This window comes from Haemaphysalis longicornis, unplaced genomic scaffold (genome assembly GCF_048455015.1).
Source record: "Haemaphysalis longicornis isolate Haplotype H1 unplaced genomic scaffold, Haemaphysalis longicornis Haplotype H1 scaffold_8, whole genome shotgun sequence".
Classification (NCBI taxonomy): Eukaryota; Metazoa; Arthropoda; class Arachnida; order Ixodida; family Ixodidae; genus Haemaphysalis; species Haemaphysalis longicornis.
The window spans coordinates 118,604,214-118,622,996 of NW_027526445.1; the positions used below are offsets into that span (position 1 = coordinate 118,604,214).

An 18,783-nucleotide genomic window follows, 5' to 3' on the forward strand; every position below is an offset into this window, starting at 1 on the left:
TTCGTTAACAGATTGCTTCCTGCTGTAGCAATGAAAAAAAGCCCTGCGTGTAGCTGTGGTGGTAAGGATGGTTTCGTAATCTAAGTTCTTCGCTTTCACTTAGATCTAGCATTGTATTTTCTTCTACGACAGCTTCCATGCTTGCCATGGTGCATGCAATTCGCTTCTGTCCATGTTTTACGCACCAGAAAACTTGCACTCTCATGCTCAGTGCAAAAGGTGTTTAAATTTTCTATTGCACTATTTCACATTTGTTGCATGGCTTCCTGGTATTTGAAATGTTCATATGTCTCGCTGCATGTGGCAGAAAAGGCCCTGAAATTGTAGCATCTGTCGATAAAGACCCTCCTACTGCGCCCCTTTGCTTTGCTTTGTTTCACTGGCTTCTGCTGTTGGTATTGATGTTTGCAGTCCTGCCGTTTAAGAAGATTTTACATTAATTCTGTTTATTCACACACCACTTTTGCAGTGGCGGGTACAGATTGCTAGAGGGGCATAGTTGTTGAAACACGGTGTCACGAAAGTAAAGTAATTGTTAATTGTGCAGTTGTGGTGTGCGCACACAAAGCATGCTGAACTTGCCTGTCATAGTTCACGCCATTCGTGCTGCTCTAGCTCACTGAGAAGGGCCTGCGAGGCTGGTATTTCTTGCTTTTTTTGTGAGCCAGAGATTGTCCTGCACGTTCCGAGCATGCAGACTACAAGGGGGAGAGGTGCAAATTGGCGTCTGATAGTTCATTGCAGCCCGCATTGGCTTGTGCGGCAAGCTGTGTGAATGCATTGCTGCTACCTGTGAGGATGCTGCATTATCGCCATTCGCAGAGCAAGGAGTTTGTGCACACTGGTGTTCATTGCATGCTTGTGTTCTTTCTTTTCTTTGTCAGAATTTTTCATTTAAACTTGTTACGGCGACGGGCTAGTGAAATAGTCAAAATGCTCGCACACATTTAATTGCTTTCAGTGAAGTGAAGCAGAAAATGGGGGAATTTGGCAAGAGATGGGGAAAGTAGCAGTAGGAAGCCTTCCCAGGCTGTGTGTTGGTTGCTTCACTGCACAGACACCATATTAAAAGCCTTCACAGATGCTCGCCCGAGCACTTGACTCTTGAACAAGTTTCTTAATTAAAGGGGCTGTGAAGACGATCCGCAAGTTGTTCTATCCAAAAGTTTTGATGTTTTATAGTATCGGCAGCTCTTGTATGGCCGGACAATGTACTTTGTTGTAGTCCTCCTGCTGCAATGCTTGTCTCGTGGCGTCGGCAACCTAGAAGGGCGAGTTACTAGTGCAGTAGAACTTCGATACAGTCAAACCTCGTTATAGCATACTCTGATATAGCGAATTATCGGATATAGCGAACTAAATACAAAGCTTGTTTGTTTGGTCACGGTTCATTTTAATGACACCTGTTCTTTTTATAACGGAACCAAAACCTAAAGAGGCGCACGATGTCGGCTATAACGAAGAAATATTTGGTTCCCACGAAGCTCAAAACTGGACAGCTACCACAATTATAGCAAAATTTGAAAAAAGTGAGACAAAACAACCGTTTTTTAGTAGCTTAAGGCCCTTTATTGCATGGTCACTGTAAATACCTTCATTCCGCTCAGACTGTGCAAAGCCACCAGGCGAAGGCCACATCCTCCTCCAAGTAAATCAGAAGGCCGGCCTGTTTGCCGAATGAACTTTGTTCTGTTGTAATTTCACATTCTCTTGTTTCGGTCTGTTTAGTTTGAAATGCCACAAGGAGACAGATAAGGACTACCTTGTTTATAGTGGGTTCGAAGCCTAGAACAATGCGTTTTTTTTTTTTTTTTTTTTTTTTTTTTTTTTTTTTTTTTTTATCGAGGATTGTTGTGCGAGCCAGATTACCAATTTATTAGAGCTGATTTTTACCTCTGTGATTATAACGAATATCGGATATAATGAACCAATTTACTGCCCCAATACTACTTTGGTATAATGAGGTTTGACTGTGTAGCGAACCTGCATATAGTGAAGATATGGATATAGCGAAATCAAACCGCAGTCCCAATTTCACAGTCCTAGACCTCTGTGTATTTTTTCCCGATATCACGGAGACTATTATAGTGCAGAGATATGTAATAATTAACTATGCTGAGGTAAGAAATTCAGAAGTGGTGACTCTGTTTTAAACGAGCAGGGTGGGGGGGTTGGAGGATGAGGAGATTTTTTCCATCGACCAGCAGCAGGCACTTCCCGGTTCCAAACTGAAGAGCGCTTCCCTGTTCCCACCCAGAAGTACTACCATGTTCAGTTTTCGTTCCCGTGAGCTGCGCTCAAAAAGGTGATACAAGTGATGCAACGTGGAGGATCATTACAGTTTTGAAGAGTTCGTGCAGTGTGACAGTGAGGCATCACACGCTTTGATGTCTTGACAGACAATAAAATGTCCGATGCCACCAACACGACATTGGCACTCCAAGTACCACTCTTGACAGAATTTCTCGTGATTAAGAAGTGAAGGTGCCTCCAAGTAGTGCTCACGTAATATATCGGCCCTTGGCATAATCAGAACAGCACTGCATACTCAAAAGGCACAAATAATGGACTACCATACCAAACCTTCCCACATATTGGGAAGTTAATAGCTCCTGATCAAGCTTCTGTGCAAACAACGATCCTGCAGCACTTCTGTCTACTGCACTCCTAATCGTGCCATTAATAAAATGGTTCTCTATTGCGGTTCAAGTGAAAACCAATTATTCTTAACTAGAAGGCATATCAAAGAAAGTAGCTATGGGAAAAGAGCACATATTGATATAGTGAAGACACTGATATAGTAAACTCTTTTTGTGGCCCAAGCCACTTCTTTAATCGAGGTTCTACTGTTTATTGACTCCATGTAGCATCCAAGTGCCTGCAATCTAACAGGAACCAGAACTGGGGTAACCAGTGTGTCGTTAATTGTTTTGTTTTGTTGTTGTTGTTGTTGTTGGCTACATCTCCCTTGCTCCATTTGCTTCTAATCAAGCCTCTGCGTGGCGTATTTTGTTGCGGTTCATAGTAGTCACTTAATTGAGGTTTGGGTGCGACTCCAGAGACAGGTCACATAAGTGGCAGTGTTGCTGGTGTTAAGATCCTCAGCACAAGGGCAATGTTTCAAAAGCGTCAGCTAATGGTACAGTAAAACCCCAATTGTACGGCTTTCTTGGGATCGTGAAAAAGTGTCGTAAAATGTGGGTGTCGTAAAATCTGAGCAACAATTATGCCTATAAATAGAGTTTCGCAGGATTGTATTTGCAAGAAACTTCAATGTAAAGTACAAACTAATGCTTTGTAGGGCTCGGAAACCCAAATCACAAAAAGTAAATGCATGTGGAAGCCTAAGGGTCGAACGCATGAGCAGAAAAGGACGCGTCCCCGTGCACGTCTCCACCCTGGGAACCGGTTGGGCTACCAGATGACCTGCCGCATCGGCCGCTCCCGCACGCGTCCATCCCGCTAGATATTTTGCCTCGCCGAGTTGGAGACCGGATTGCTCAGACGCACATGTGTCTACCGCCTTTCATGGTTGCAACAGCGCAAAAACCAGTAAGAACCAGGAAGAAAACACACGCACGTTTTCTCTCTTTTTTTTTTTTTTTTTTTTGCACAATCATAACCGCGAATCGTGTTGCTTCGCGCCTGTCAGCAAACCTTGTTGGCGATTCACTGCCATGTGGGAGAAATGAGCCTCTGCGCAGTGCGACCGCTGCTAAGTGAGAGGAGACGCCAGCGAGGAGAAGGGGAAAGTGATTATGCAGAGGAGCGAGCGGCTGCCGAAAGGGAAAGAAACGAAAGATGATGCGGAGGAAAGAAACCTATGCCGGAGAAAACCGATGGAGCTTGGAACAGGCCCACGGCACTTTCATTTCGTCCTGCCATCAGTCGCACACTTCACTTGGGTCGTCGGATAAATGGGGTTTTTGTTTGTGTTGTTTCCACGGGGACTTTGCCAGGACTCAATTAGTCTGTCGTAAAACTGGTGTTGTCGTAAAATTTTGGAACACATAACCTGGTATTCCACTGCAGTGCCATATACAATTCGTACACGTTTACATGGTTGTTTGTAACTGCCACTGTTTACCCCACCATTCTTTCTGTTTTAAGAAGATTATGCACTAAATTTGAAGCTCGTATAGCTCTTTTTTTTTATATTGTAGTCCCCATTTATATTGCGTTGGCTTTTGGCATCCTCAGCAAGTTGCACAAGTGTTATCAATTCGTCATAGCTCTGCAGTTGAACCCCGCTACAACGAACTCCGCTTCAACGAAATTTCTGCTTCAGCGAAATATTTCCGATTCTCCCATCAGTTAGTAGCCATAGGGGTCAATGCAACAAGTCCTCGCCACACCGAACCATTTGTCTGGCTTGCTATCGCTTCAACGAAATGTTCACTCATTGGGGCTAAGTCTGAACATTTGTTTTACAATAAAATGAGCATAACGCCAGCTATGTGTAACTTTTTTGCACTCTGGATGCTTAGTTTCACCGAAAACATGCACCACACGCCCACACTGCCACCCAAACAAAAACAAATTCGTAGGTGGATGCCATTGTTTGCTGGTGATAACAATGTGGCTGGCCGTCTTTACGTGAGGCGCAGGCCTAATTTGCCAAGCCGGAGCTACAGTGAATCCGTATACAGTTGAAATCGCGTGAATGCACTCTGCTGCTGGCGCAGCACCGTCATGTATGCGTTGTGAGCAGCTGTCCTTGCAGTTTTCCTTCTACAATTCTTCAAAGTCAAAAGCAAAAATAATGATTTTGTGTTTAGTCTTGAACTCGCGTCTCCTATCTTAGTTGCGAGCGCGTGCTCGCGTTAAATGCAAATGCGCGCGGCTTGCCTGCCAAGGTCAGTTGGTGCCTTGCCCAGTTAGAGGGTAAGATAACAGCACCACTCTTGCCCCCCCCCGTAACGCTCTCTTTGCGTGCAGGTAAAAACAGATAACCATCGGTATGTTTGTTACTCGAATAAATACGACGTTATTGCGTGTAACTTCTTTTTCTAAACATTGTATTATGCTGCCACTGTTGCGGAAATATGTGGGGCTATTTTTCTTGCCCTTTTGTGGTGTGTTGGGGCAAGTTTCACCTAACGAATTTTTGCTTCAACAAAAATTTTTGCACGTCCCGTCAATTTCGTTGTAGCGGGATTCGACTGTACTGCGTGAAAGGGGCCGCTGAGTGGCATGCCTATTCTGTTTTCCTCATTTACGTAGTAGCATATCGGAGGAAGTTTGCGTTGAATGTGGTGCGAGTGTTATTCCAACGAGGCAACTCTTTGAACGAACCAAACTTGCGTTTTTTCTTGACGGCCCCTCCAAGCAGCTGCCCCTTTGGCAAATGGCAGAACCATGGCCGAGTGCTTTTTCTGTGTCTCCGACTTAGTCTGGCACTTGCGCGGCCACCCGATCAAATGCACTTACTGTCCCCCTAATTCCCCCTCCCATGGTGGTGGTGGTGCAGTGCCCCCCGCGATCCCCGAGTCCTCTCCGCTGAGCGAGAGGCCCGACAGCATCAGCGCCATGTGTCAGCAGGTGAGCCAGGGGCTGAGCCTGCTCAGCGACTCGGCCGCCGGGGACCCCTTCCGGGAAGAAGGGGCCCTGCAGGCCAGGAAGCCCCCACCCCCAACAGAGGCCACCGTGGCTCCTGTGCAGCAGAGTGAGTCTTCCTGCCTTCTGTCTTCCTTTTGTGCAGGCTCTGCCTCCGTCTCCTCGAATGGGTAGATAGTGAGGGATGTACAGTTTCGCACTAGGATGGATGTACTGAAGGGAAAGCGGGCACTGTACGAGTGGGAATGCTGGGAAGCGTTACATTCCCGCTTGGCCTCCTCGCTTGCAAGCAAGTTCAGGAGATGCCTGTGGCTGCGAAAACTGTAATTGTGCAGGCCAGAGTTGCTTTTATCGTCGACGTAGAAGTATGGCAAAAATCAAGTCCCTCCTGTCTGACGGCGATGGTTGAAAAGGGGAAGCTTTCTTGTGCGCAAAAATCAAATCACAAAGTGCCAAGGTCAAATCCGCTGCAGTCAAAGTCAAGGCATCCACAATCAAGGTGCAAACCGCCTGGTATGAGGCAAAGTCCAAACTCAAACGGCAGCAAGCGAATCCCTCACGAGCTCCCTCGCTTGTGGTCAACTGTGTCGGATTGGCGCAATCGGATAGACGCCGGCTTCATAACGCGAGGCACCCACGTTCCATTCTAACCACACGAAGCTCTCTCTCTCTCTCTCTTTCGTCATTATTATTATGTGCTACAGTTGTTTAAAATTGGCTTTCCTGCAGTGTGTGTTGGTTACAACACCACCATCAGTGCGACCAAGGACAAGAGACACATCTATCCAAGTTCTTTGAACGCTCTATTTAATGTGGAAAAGAAATGAGCACAACTTTATCGGCCATTTGACCTGTTGTTGCACTTTGTGCTCCTGGGAAAGCAGAAGCTCTTGTCGCGATTCATTGTGATCTATCAGTGACAATGCTTAGTTTCACGATGCTTGGTAATTTTGCACAATACAAGGCCAGGAACAGCAGCTTCTTGCACCACAAAAAATAACCCTTGCTCAGCGAAGTAGCGCAGAGAGAGCTATTGACTGCCGTTACAAATTGCGAGCAATAAAGGGGCCATCAAGACAAAATACAACTTTGTTTTATTTGAAAGTTTACCGTAATGTTCTGAAAGAACACCCACCTGAACTACAGATATATTGAGTGAAAAATACGGGATGGGCGAACTTGCGGGTCGGGCGCGAAAGACTACAAAAAAAGTTGCCGCACTGCCAACAGAAACTGCCAACATATCAAGTAAAAAAAGCCAGACAGGTTCTGTCTCTTTTGTTCAAAATCGAGGCATCAGCAGTGTTTGCGGCTGTGGGACGTTTTTGCAGAAGGAGCTCCCCGATTTTTTGAAGGTGTCAAAGCTAGCACGATTTTAAGGGGTTGGCGATCCTTGGGGTCTTTTAGTAAATTGAATATTTCCCCCCTAAGCGGGGCTGGGTGATGCTTCTGGGGAGGGCGTTCCCTTGGAACTTTACGGCAGGGATTTTATAGTGCCCCCAGCGCTTGTCCGGCAGAAAACGATGCTTTATTTATTGAAAAAATCATACAATTTCAGCCAAACATTCAATGCTCTTGCTAAGTTGCGTTTTTTGACGTCTGCAATGAGACGTTCAGGACAGATATTTGAAACAAATGTTAAGTATATTGACTAGGCTGCAGTGGGTGACAAAATGTCTTTTGTTTCTTCTTTTTCCGTCCGTCCTCTAGATGACGCCACAATACCACTCAGGTCTGCTGTCCACACTTGCTTAGTTTTTGACCGGATTTGTACCTGGCTTATTTTTGTTACGGTTGATAGTAATCGTTTCATGAAACATTGGGTGTGATTGACAAACAGGGTCATGTAAGATAACTCCAAAGTGCCGAAATACTGTCTGTAGCTGCAACAAGCTACACAGTACGCATTGGTCCTTTTATATTTACGTGTGCGTTCGTAACTTCCACTGTATATCCCACCATTCTTGCTACTATAAAATGAATATGCATCACGTTTAAGGGGACGTGCTCCTCCAAACAACTTTTTTTTTAATAATGAAGTTAGGAGGCTGAAATTTTCACAGCTTATAGAGATTGAGCTCCTCTGGTCATATATGTGATCAGATTTTGAATAGCTGCTCCGGATAAAATGTTACGCAGCATGACTTTCAGAAAAATGGCTTTTTTGTGCACACTTTTTTTTATAGTAAAAATTTTTTCTGAAACTTTTAAAATAGCCTAGGTGGTTCCTTATGAACTGCAGAGTGCACAAATCTACCTGAAAAAGCCTCATCATCATTTTCCTCACCACGAAAAAAAAATTACTGGTAGTGTGCCTTTTTTTGTTCTGTATATTTTTGTTTTATGACCGTCAGAAATATCTAAGGACACAAATTGCATAATGAACAAGATTTGTGCACTCTACGTGTTATAATGAACATCTGTGCAAAATTTCATCCTGATACGACAACTTTAAGTGGGAAAATAAGTGTGCACAAACTCAGAAAACGGACAAAAACAACAAGCTGAGAAAAACGCAATTGAAAGTTTATTTCTTTGGCAGACTCAGAAATTCTTGCTCGAACAACATGAAATTTGGTGGGGATACAGTCTGAAATGTCCACATTGAGGTACTAAAACTAGAATGCTCCTGCTGCATAAGTTGCACCCTCACGGTTTTTGCTGGGGTAGTCCTTGGTATGCGATTGTTTCACCAGGCTGCGGCAATGGGGCTAGCCTTAGCAGTCAGATTTGCACACATCTGCCTGATCCTCTGCTGGTCACTTGCATTGCTTAGTCTGACCAGTTCTTCTGAAGGGAAGATCTGACCAGTTCTTCTGAAGGGAAGATTCCCAGTTCTTGGAGAACTTGCTCAAAACTAGTGTGGCCTCTGTTGAACCACAACCCTGCGAGGGCAGTGGCAATCTCCACTACAGTGAACTGCAGGTTGTACGATAGCGTCCTGTGCCAGATGCGCAGTGCTGCTTCCGTCTCCATGGCATGGGATGAGCAGTCAACATTTTTTTCACACACAAGAGGCACGAAAGGCTTGCCACACTTCCTCCTCTTGCTCATCAAGCTTTTGGTGGCGGCTACAAGTACAAGTAGTTTGACAGCACCTCAAAATCCAGGCAGAGACCAGTGTCAAGAGAAATGGCAGTGCCAACACTGTTGTGGCTCGTGTCTTTGCTTCTGCCAAGTACCATCAAAAATCACACTGAGGTCAGTCTGACCAGCTTGCAACGCAGTTACTTGCCTTGCTTCAGCAAGGTTGTCTGAGACGCCTTTTGTGGCCGCAACATGAACTTTCTTGGCAGTGTTGTAGAACGTCTTTTGATGCTGTGGTTTTGGTAGACCAAAAATGGCACAAAACCTGCACAGCTGATCGTGTCCGATGCCAACCGCGCGTGCAGCGAGTACCGCTTTCACATTGACGGCGAAACTGCAGAGTTCCGGTTTGCGGCCTCCGCGACCGACGGCGGCAGCGCGCTGCGACGAGTAAACAGAAGAAATCACTCCCGCAGCCACTCCCGCAGGGCACTTCTCGTTTTTGCACTTCAGTTCCAGTACCGATGCGAGGCCCTTCCGCTTGTTCGCAACCTCAACTACGACGAGTTCGCACTTCCCGCACGCCGCGCACACGGCGGCACTCAAGGTCAGTCAGAGCGCCGACTCCACAGATAACTGCACCGCTCCCGTGGCTGGCTGTCTCCTCACCTTGGAAGGCTGCCGACTTCTCCGATGCGCTTATAAAGCCGATATCTTCGCTGATAAAATCAGCCCCGCCTGGTAGAGCCGCGCTTGCAACGCTTGAAGGCCCGGCGCCGTTAGGCCTCACGGTGCCGGTCGTGCCGGCATTGGCCGTGGTCGTCACAATGCTGCGCCGCTTGCGCTTTCCTTTGTACCGGCATGAAGTACGCTGCTTCCGGCGACAAAAGTCACGCTTCTCCTCACCGTTCACGATTAAAAACACACGATAAGGAAATAGAAAAGATAGCGCGAAGTAGCGAACGGAACGATGCGGGCGATGGCGGCTCACAAGCGGCAAGAGCCAATGGCGGTCCCGCTTTCGCGTCACGTGATTTAAATGCCCAGTGGGAGCTCGCAAAACAAGCGGGAAGAAACATTTTTTTTATTTTTTTTTACGCGGAGATACGAAGCTGGCGAGCGGCTCAATCGAGAGAAGAAGGCTTGATCTACCTCTCTCAAGTGACCAAAATGGCGGCGAGCCACGCTGCCGTGCGGAATAAATTCTCAAACCTGGCCGAAATTTGGCTTGATTGCGCGATTTCTTGGGTCACCGCGAGTCATTCAGACACATTTTTCACTAAGTTCTCGTTCGTATTTCGTTTTCATTTTTTTACCCATGAAAGAAGGATAGTCAAAGATGCTAATGCAAGGGAAAACAAAAAATCAGTATATTTCGAAAAAATCGCGTTTTTTCGACCCGCGTGTCCCCTTAATTAAGTGAAAATAGTTCATTGTGCAAGCTTGTAAGCACTGCTTTTAACTTGCGTGTGCTTTGGATGGCTGCAGCCGTCCACGCAGCTGCCCATAATTCGTCATCAGTAGTGCGGGAAATGAGCTATACTCGGTGACAACTTAAGAACGGCACTGGAAGTTGCCGCTGTGCCTTATCACTGTAGCCGGATGTTTCTCCACATGGCGCAAGTAGGGCGTTACTGGGAATATTTTGAACATGGCGTGAGCCATTCCCGTGATTTTTTGGACTTAATATGCTTATAAACGACTCCAGTGACGACAGACAAACTGCGTGAGACAAGGCAGATGATATCACGCATTCATAGCAAACCTCTTTCAAAACGCGCGTGCACTGACGTCACGGGTCTGGCGCTTTGGCGGAGTGATACACTACATGAGGTGGTGCCGTTCTTGAGTTGTAACCGAGTATAGTGGGTCGCATGGCCATTCCCTTTTTTAAAGGGGCCATGCTGGCAAAGCACAAGTTTGGTTCATTCAAAGGATTGCCTTGTTAAATCATACTGACACCACTTTTAACACACACTTCACTCAAATAAGCTATAAAATTACGAAAAAAGGGAATGGCCATGCGACCCACTACCTCATTTCCCGCACTAGAACATATGATGCCATATGCCCAACCGTGCGGTTGGCCGAGTCCAGAAAGAGCAAATGCAAGTTAGTCGGGACTTATAAGCTTGCAGAACGAGCTATTTTCGCTTAAATGTAATGCATATTTATTTTTATAGCAATAAGAATGGTGGGGTAGTCAATGAAAGTTACGAAAGTACATGTAAACATTAAAGTACCGATGCGTACTGCTGTTGGTACTGTGCGCACTATGCTTGTTTTAGATGTATGGCAGAGCGGCGCTTTGGGGTGTTGACTTTGGGGTTGACACTGGCCGATTGGTGTAAGTGACTTCGTCTAACGTGACCCTGTTTTTCGAGCATACCGCATGTTTCACTTAACAATTACTTTCTGCCGTAACAAAAACAAGCCAGGTGCAAATACAGTCAAAAACAAAGCAAAGGCGGACGATGCTCCGCGGAACAGAATGGGGGCACCATGTGGGAGGACTGACAGTAAGCAAGGCTCTGCAATCCGCTGCAGAGCCTAATGGCGCACTTGAAGTTCATTTGAATACCTGTCCTTGCGACTCCAGTGCAGGTGTCGCGAAAACACGTTTGGCTGGAAAACCAAATTTTTACTCAAATTGATTAATTTATCAGTGAATAGGGCATCTCTTGCTGCCGGACAAGTACTGGGGGCACCATAAAACGTGAAATCTTTCAAATAAAGCAAACTTCTACTTTGTCTGCATGGCCCCTTTAAAGGGGCGAAGCTTTCAGCCTCTCATTGATGAAGTCTGTATGCAAAAACGCACCACAGGAAACCCAACTTTCTCTATAATTGGTGAAGTGTAGAAAAATTGGTGACAGGTGACAGGCGAAGCTTGGTGACAGGTCTGTTAGACCCCCGTCGCTAAATGTTGATGTTCAGTGACAGGCGTCAGTGATGACAGGTGACAGGCGTCAGTGATGACAGTGACAGGTGACAAGCGAAGCTTGGTGACAGGTCTGTTAGGCCCCCGTCGCTAAATGTTGATGTTCAGTGACAGGCGTTAGTGATGACAGGTGACAGGCGACAGGTGTCGGTGACTACAGTGACAGGTGACAGGCGAAGCTTGGTGACAGGTCTGTTAGGCCCCCGTTGCTAAATGTTGATGTTCAGTGACAGGCGTTAGTGATTACAGGCGACAGGCGTCGGTGACTACAATGACAGGTGACAGGCGAAGCTTGGTGACAGGTCTGTTAGGCCGCCATCGCTAAATGTTGATGTTCAGTAGAGGGAGGAGGTGATGCGGGCATGTGAGTGACGGTGTGACGCATGTATAGGCCTAATGTCATGTTATGAGGTGAATGCCGAGAGCCATTACCCACACCTTGATGTACAATGAAAATGACTTTACTCATAAGGCTGCTAGCCACAGGGAATTAGGCCTAACATTGCATTTTCAAGTTTAGGCCATTGGGCCTCATGTCACATATTGAGGTTTAACACCTTCAGCTGGCACCTACTCAAAAGCGTATTCTCTGAACGCCAAGCAGGAGGTACTGATTCGCACCGTACACCTGAACCCAAACGTTGGGCCTACGGAGTGCACACCCGACAGTTGCTTGCGGTATTCTGGAGAAGTGGTGCATACCTCCAGAGTAGCATGTACTCGCTGTGTGGGTTTGGCCAACCAAGGAATCCATCACAACAAAGCTTCGCGTGCAACCAGCGTCATCATTAGAGGAAGTTGCGCATGATTTTTTTCCTCATTATTCAGCCTATTTAAGAAAAGTTTGTTAAAAGTGGTGTCAGTGTTGTTCTAACAAGGTAATCTTTTGAATGAACCAATTGTGCGTTTTGTCTTTATGGCCCACTTAACAAGCGGTGCCTCAGGCCAAGCCAGGCTAGAATGGAGTGCTTACTTTCCACTGCTGTAGTCCCTAGAAAATGAACTAGCCTGCCATCTTTGTGAGGCCCCCCGTACAGAGACATGCTGCAGCAGGGACAAAAAACCATACTCAATGGGGGTTAATTGAGGCTGCCCAGGTAAGCACAATTAGTCAGCACCATGGGCGTGGTCACTTCTTTTTTTCCAAGCACTGATCTAGTGAGTGGCAAAGGGAAGAAGGAACAGACAGGCGAAGTGCACTTCTCTCAGTACTTATAAACTAGCCCAGATCTGTGCCTTGCTGGCTGGTTGTTTTAAGGGCGAAGCCCTGTAGGACCTCGCAATGTCTGTGCCGATGTCTGGCGGTGTCCGTGCACAAGGGGCTTTACGTGCGCACACCATTGTGCGCCATCTGTCGAGAGCGGCGCACACTGTAGTACCATCCGTGCGCCATCTGGGGAGAGCGCCGGTAACTGCAGTAGCAAAGAGCGCGAATTTCAAAGGGTAGAAAATGCAAAAATAAAGCAAAAACCCTAAACTATCTAATGCCGTGAACGATGCCGAGGGTGTGAAGTACTGGGACGCGAATTGTCTTCCGTGTGGCGCTTGTCATTTACAGTGCATTTACTGTACCTCAAAATCATTTAAAACTCTGAGTGCATCAGCATGCATGGACGATGACGCTCATCACACAAGCAATGCACACAACTTGCGTCCCAGTGCTTTGCGCCCTCGGCATCGTTCGCGGCGTGGAGATGTGTGATTTTTGTTTGCATGCGTTCCAGCTTGGCCAGGATTTGCATATGGCATGTTGTAATCGTGGACGAGAGTGGAACAGGTGCGCACCAGCTGCGCAGACACCCAACTCCAGGGAAGCTGTGGCATGTGCTGCAGTCTTCATGCTCATGTAAATTGTGCTGTAAGACAAAGAAAGGGGCGCAATTACAGTCGACTCTCGATAATGAAGAGTTGCTTATTTGGAATTTTGGGTCAATTAGAAGTGTTGTGCTGGTCCCGGCAAATCTAAATGGTATTTAATGGAAGAAATCACTCAATAATTCAAAGTGAAAACCAATCAGTTAATCTGAAGTTATTTCAAATATCTGTAATCAAAATATCCGTCTTTTTTCCATAGAATTCGAAATTTTCAATCGTGAAACCACACCGTGTTTTGTACTGATGTCGGCGTAATCATAAATGAGGCAGCCCACAGTTGCTAAAGCGGCGGGCCAGTTGAAACTCTTGGCAGTGTACACTACATCTGTCTTTTGAGGTCCTGAACCTTCGTTATTACAGTGCTGTGTGAACAGTTGCTGTGGTGGACGCTTTATGCTTCAATTTTACCGATAAGCTTCAACTATCGGGGCAGCCCGTGTCGTACACTCGACTTGGCGACAAAACTCGAAATTCTTAAGAAAATAAAGAAGGGAGACCTGTTGTGGACTAGTAACAGGGCTGTTCTTGTGAATTTTGTCTGTCTTAACAGGAGTTGACTGTACAATCAATCAGCAGAGAAGTTGTTGACTAATGTCGTCAGGCTCTCACCTTCAAAGCATGCAAGACTTGAGGACTCTTGTGAAGTTTTTTTTCTCTCCATCTCAGCTTTTGCATACGGTGAGTTCAGGTTTGTTCTACCCTTCTCGTCCAACTCAGCCGGCCTGTCTCCACCCCCATGTGCAGGCAACCCCTGGGCTGACTCTTCCCGCGCCGATGCCTGGCTGGCCTCCCTGCCCACCGCCACCACCACTGCCCAGCAGCAGCAAACGACGACGTCCGTGGCCCCGCCCCCCGGTGCCCGCCCAGGCCCCGCCCCCCTGGCGGCCCCGCCCCACGCCCCACCTCGTCGCCTCGGCGCTCCACAGCTGCGCAGCCAGTCGCTGAGCGCCGCCGACGGGCTCGTCTCGCCCTCACGCTCCCCGGCCTCCTCGCTGTTCTCCCACTGGGCCAAGGACCCCCAGGCCCCGCCCCCACAGCCGGGCAGTGCCACGCCCCCCATGTCCGGCGACGCCACAGGCTCCGCCTTCCAGGACCCCTTCGACGCCGAGTGGGCCTCACTACCCACCCAGAAGCCCCCCGTGGCAACCACCAACCCCTTTGTGGCACCCAACGCCGTGAAAGCCTTCGAGGTGCACCTCTAGACGGAGAGAGAGAGGGCGGGCAGAGTGACGCCACTTGATTCTTCGACGGCCGCTGCCGGATCTTTTAATGGGACACTGGTGCACTTCGAGGCTGCCGGCGAGGGGTGCCGAGCATTTGTTAGTGAGCTGTACTAGACGCGGGTTAGGAACGCGGCCCTGTTCCCCCGTCCCATCCCGAAGGAAAATCGAGCGGTTGTCGCGGTGCCCGCGGTCGTCGAGCGAAAAATTGTAGCCTAGATTGGCGACGTTTCTAGAATGCGACAAATGAACGGAGGGGTGACTGTTTCTGGATGCCTTGCATAGGGTCGCAGCGGGCACGGAGCCTTCCGGTCGTCCCACCCTTGTTCTTTTCACCGATTCGTTGAATTCTTTGCTCTCCCTGTTACGTGGATCCTGCATTTTCATCAGCACCTGGATGTTGTTGAGAGACCTTCAAGAAACGCACACGCTTGACGCTCGGCTACAGGATGCCTTTTTGTGTTTGTACATATAAATAGCCACAATGGCAAGACCTATGTTGACGAAACAATGAAAAGAAATGACACCTTCGACAAGGAAGAGCATTCGCGATATTTGCCCGTAATCTCGGGCTATTTCTGAGCAAAACGATGCCAACTCGCGGTCAAGCTAAATGTGGTTGTGCCAATTGTTTTCTGTTGCATTGCCACATTGTTGCATTCCATTAAGGGGTATGTGGCCGACCCCTTTAGCCAACCACATCTCTTGTGCATCTTTCGACGAACACGCATTTTCTTGTTTCTTTCCGCGCGCCCCCTTAGAGAGACCATGTTGGTGCGTTAACTTGAGATACCTGCAGAGCCCTCTCCTGTCTTCTTACCTCTCGCCGCGGGTGCATGTTTGTGGAGAACGAACTGTATTTATGCTTTTATTTTTTCCTGTTTGAACATACGTTTGCGCCCCTCCTTGAAGAGTGAAGCGCTCTTATCGCGGTGGAACAGAGCCTCCGGGGCAACGACACCTTTTTCCCATCCTATTTGATAGAAATGCATTGAGTGCGAAAGAGAGATAAAGAAACAAAAAATAGGCCGATGTTTCAATTGATAACGAAAGGTGCTCGTTCTTTTGTGTTGCCGTGCCCTTCGGCGTGGCTTGTCTAGCTTTCGATGTCGTGCGGTGTGCATTTTTAGGTTTCATGCGTGCGTGTGTGTGTGCCTGTGTCGCTTTTTTTTATATACATATACCTCACTGTTTTGGGTTCTTTCCGAGGTTTTCGAGAGGCTTCTGTGCAAGTGTGAAAGAAAAGAAAAAAAGCTGGCGAGAGCTAGATCACCAGACGTCCTACCCACGCCGTTGTTCGCTTTGCTGCATTGACCGCTAACGAGAGTTTTTTCGGCTTGTGCTGCTTGCGTGCCGGGTGCGCTTTCCTTGGACGTGTGTTGCAGGGAGAGCCGAGCTTTGATGGACGAAGGAAAGTAGGCTTAGCGAGCGAGTTGTCGCGACGATGTACAAAGCAAGGAAGGAGAGTATAGTTGTGTCTGTTGGCGTTCTGTGCACTGCTGCTGCTGCTCCTGCTCTGACGGCTTTACGGACACAAACGTGCAAGGACTCTTCTTGCGACAAATTTAGTGTGTTAGTTTCAGTGTCCTCACTTCATTTCCTTATCCCCTATTTTTCGTTGTGCATCTTTGAGCTAGCCACAACGCTCACTGTCCTTTTTCTTTCTTTCATTTTTAAGTAGCGGTGCAAGTGACAGTTGTGATGCGCCGTGCGATCCCCTCGTTATTGCGAACCTTCTTCTGTTCTTGCTGACTACATTCATGCTGGTGTATTCGCAAGTTATGTAATAAATGAGTATGGCAGTGATCAAGTTAATCGCCTCCACTGTCTGTCTGACTTGACTTGCTTGAAAGCGTTTCAACCATCTGCCTGTCTCAACTTTTGCACATGCCATCCACTCCAGGGAACCACAGTATATGTGGTATCGATGCAGAGTGGTACACTCGAGTTACTCTGTGGACATTTTGTAGACCACATGACCACGGGCAAAATGAACCGCAAGAAAATAAATCAAATGCCATTGAAACAAACAACATGCATAGTACCAGGTTGACGTGTGTGTTGCGGTATTACAATGACTATACGGACCTTTTGGTATCCACAAGATAAGCTTCATTGCCATTACGCTAGTGCTTGGGAATGCACTGTTGCTTGCATTGAGTCATTTACCCAGTATTAAGAACAAATTTTAATTCCGTTTGGACACGCTGTATCATTCCAGTCCACATTAGGAAAAACTAAAAGTTGCACCCAGTTACCTCAAACTTATCTGGAAAGTTATCCCATTTGGTGTCAAATGCTGTTCAGTTTTTCTTTATATGCGCGAGGATGGCCCTAGGGATACAAAGCATACATGGCTGGTTGCAACCAGATCATCTATGGCTTGCTTACCATACTAGCAAAGCCTGTTGCAACGAGTATGAGTTGTGGGACGACTAAAGTGACAACACGAGAAACTGTTTGCAAGAAAAGTGCATCTCACGACCAGTGTCGTCATCCTTGACCTGTAGTAGTAGGCCTCCGTGCAAATGGTGGGGGCACTGTTGTAGTTACACTGGTGTCACTATGTCTAGAAGATACCCCATGTCTCCCCATTGCACACGTTTTTAATTGTAGTGAAGCTCACCAAGGTTGTAATTCTATTTTAGGGAACAAACTTGATGCAATGCGACGGTGTTAGTTTTACAGCTGTCTACTCAAAGCTCATGGGGCAGCTAAAAAGGCAGTGGGACATCATTTCAGCTACAGTGTATACAGCTTATAACGTATGTTGTGGAAGCCGCAAAAATCTATACTATAAGCGGTACCGCACTATAAGCAAAACATGCGCAATGCCAACCGCATCTCAATTTACCTTTCAATCATTCTTTGTTTATTATCACTGAAAGGAATGCCACTTAAAAACGATAAACAGTCTTTATTTAGTTTTTTTTTTTTTTTTCCCCGCATCAGACACTGCTGCAGTCTCACAAACCATGGGCAGAGCTTTATCTTATATGTTGTTGTTGAGAGATCTGCATTTATTAGTTCTTAGAAGAACGGATGCCACAGAGAAAGGGAAGAAGCACGGCTTATACAGGCGAGACGTGATAAGAACACAAGCCAATTTTTTTTAATCCGCGCGTGGCGTTGCGCGATGCCAAAGGCAGTTGCTTGTCAGCACAATATACAGGCAGTGGAAACCTCCAGTGTCACAGCTGGATCTCTATCTCCAGATGTTTGTAAACAAAAAGGTGGTTGCTTATCTTCACAATGTTCAAATCGCAACGACTTACCGCACCCGGGAGTGGGGGGGAGCGGGGGTGGCAAGAGGTGTTCCAAGAACAAGGGCAGTTGTGGTTATCACCTACCGGTGGCCAGGAAAAGCTGCATTATATTCAGTCCCGCACTATAAGTGGTTACGTTATAAATGGACTACACTGTAGTATACCTGCTATTGCTTAGTATCTACGGTGCTGAAACATGGTTGTCACTGTTATGGAAGTTGCTTTGTATACACAGGTAATGCAATTAGCCTTAAATGCAAGTTATGGCCATGTTTTAAAAGCCAAAGTATGGGTGGTGCAGGGTTATCTAGGATTACCACATATGTTATTTGACCAGATTTAGGGGAAATCCCCTAGGTGGAAGTAGGTTTCTGCGAAGGAAATTTTGACATCCACCTGAATGCAGCCATACGGCTACAAAGGAAAGCTGTACAGCTTTCTCAGAAACTTCGCAGTTGAAGCAAAATTCGTCCTGGTCCAGGATTCCAACCCGGGACCACCGCTTAACCGGAGCAGTTGCTCTACCAACTGAGCTAACCAGGAGGCTAGCAGTTTGTAGCGCAAGAGGGAATTGATCAACAACTCCAAGTGAAGGACAGGTGTTTTGTCCTTCTGTGGACCAGGACGAATTTTGCTTCAACTGCGAAGTTTCTGAGAAAGCTGTACAGCTTTCCTTTGTAGCCGTATGGCTGCATTCAGGTGGACGTCAAAATTTCCTTTCCTATTACCACATATGTTCCCGACTACAGTGAACTAACCAACTATTAAAGCAAAGCTCTGGATGTCACTTCCCTGAAGGTTGGCTGCACGGACATGAAATTTCTCCACAGCCACAGTCTCCAAAAAAAATTGCCGCGAATCTGCTTGCCTCGCTACAAATGTCATTGAAAGACTATTG

General features: G+C 47.0%; 1 protein-coding gene across 4 annotated transcripts in view; it reads left to right on the forward strand.

Annotated features, from left to right (window-relative positions):
• The window catches only part of Numb (NUMB endocytic adaptor protein), a 99,784-nt gene extending 83,350 nt beyond the window's left edge, over positions 1-16,434 (forward strand). For 3 of the 4 annotated variants that reach the window (XM_077680527.1, XM_077680528.1, XM_077680525.1), the window contains 2 exons: positions 5,471-5,665; positions 14,144-16,434. In XM_077680527.1, the coding sequence (XP_077536653.1) occupies positions 5,471-5,665; positions 14,144-14,601 (653 nt within the window). In that variant the 3' untranslated portion in view covers positions 14,602-16,434. Of the gene's footprint in view, positions 1-5,470; positions 5,666-13,949; positions 14,078-14,143 lie in introns of all 4 variants that reach the window. The other variant, XR_013318138.1, reaches the window with a different exon arrangement.
• Positions 16,435-18,783: the final 2,349 nt, after the last annotated feature.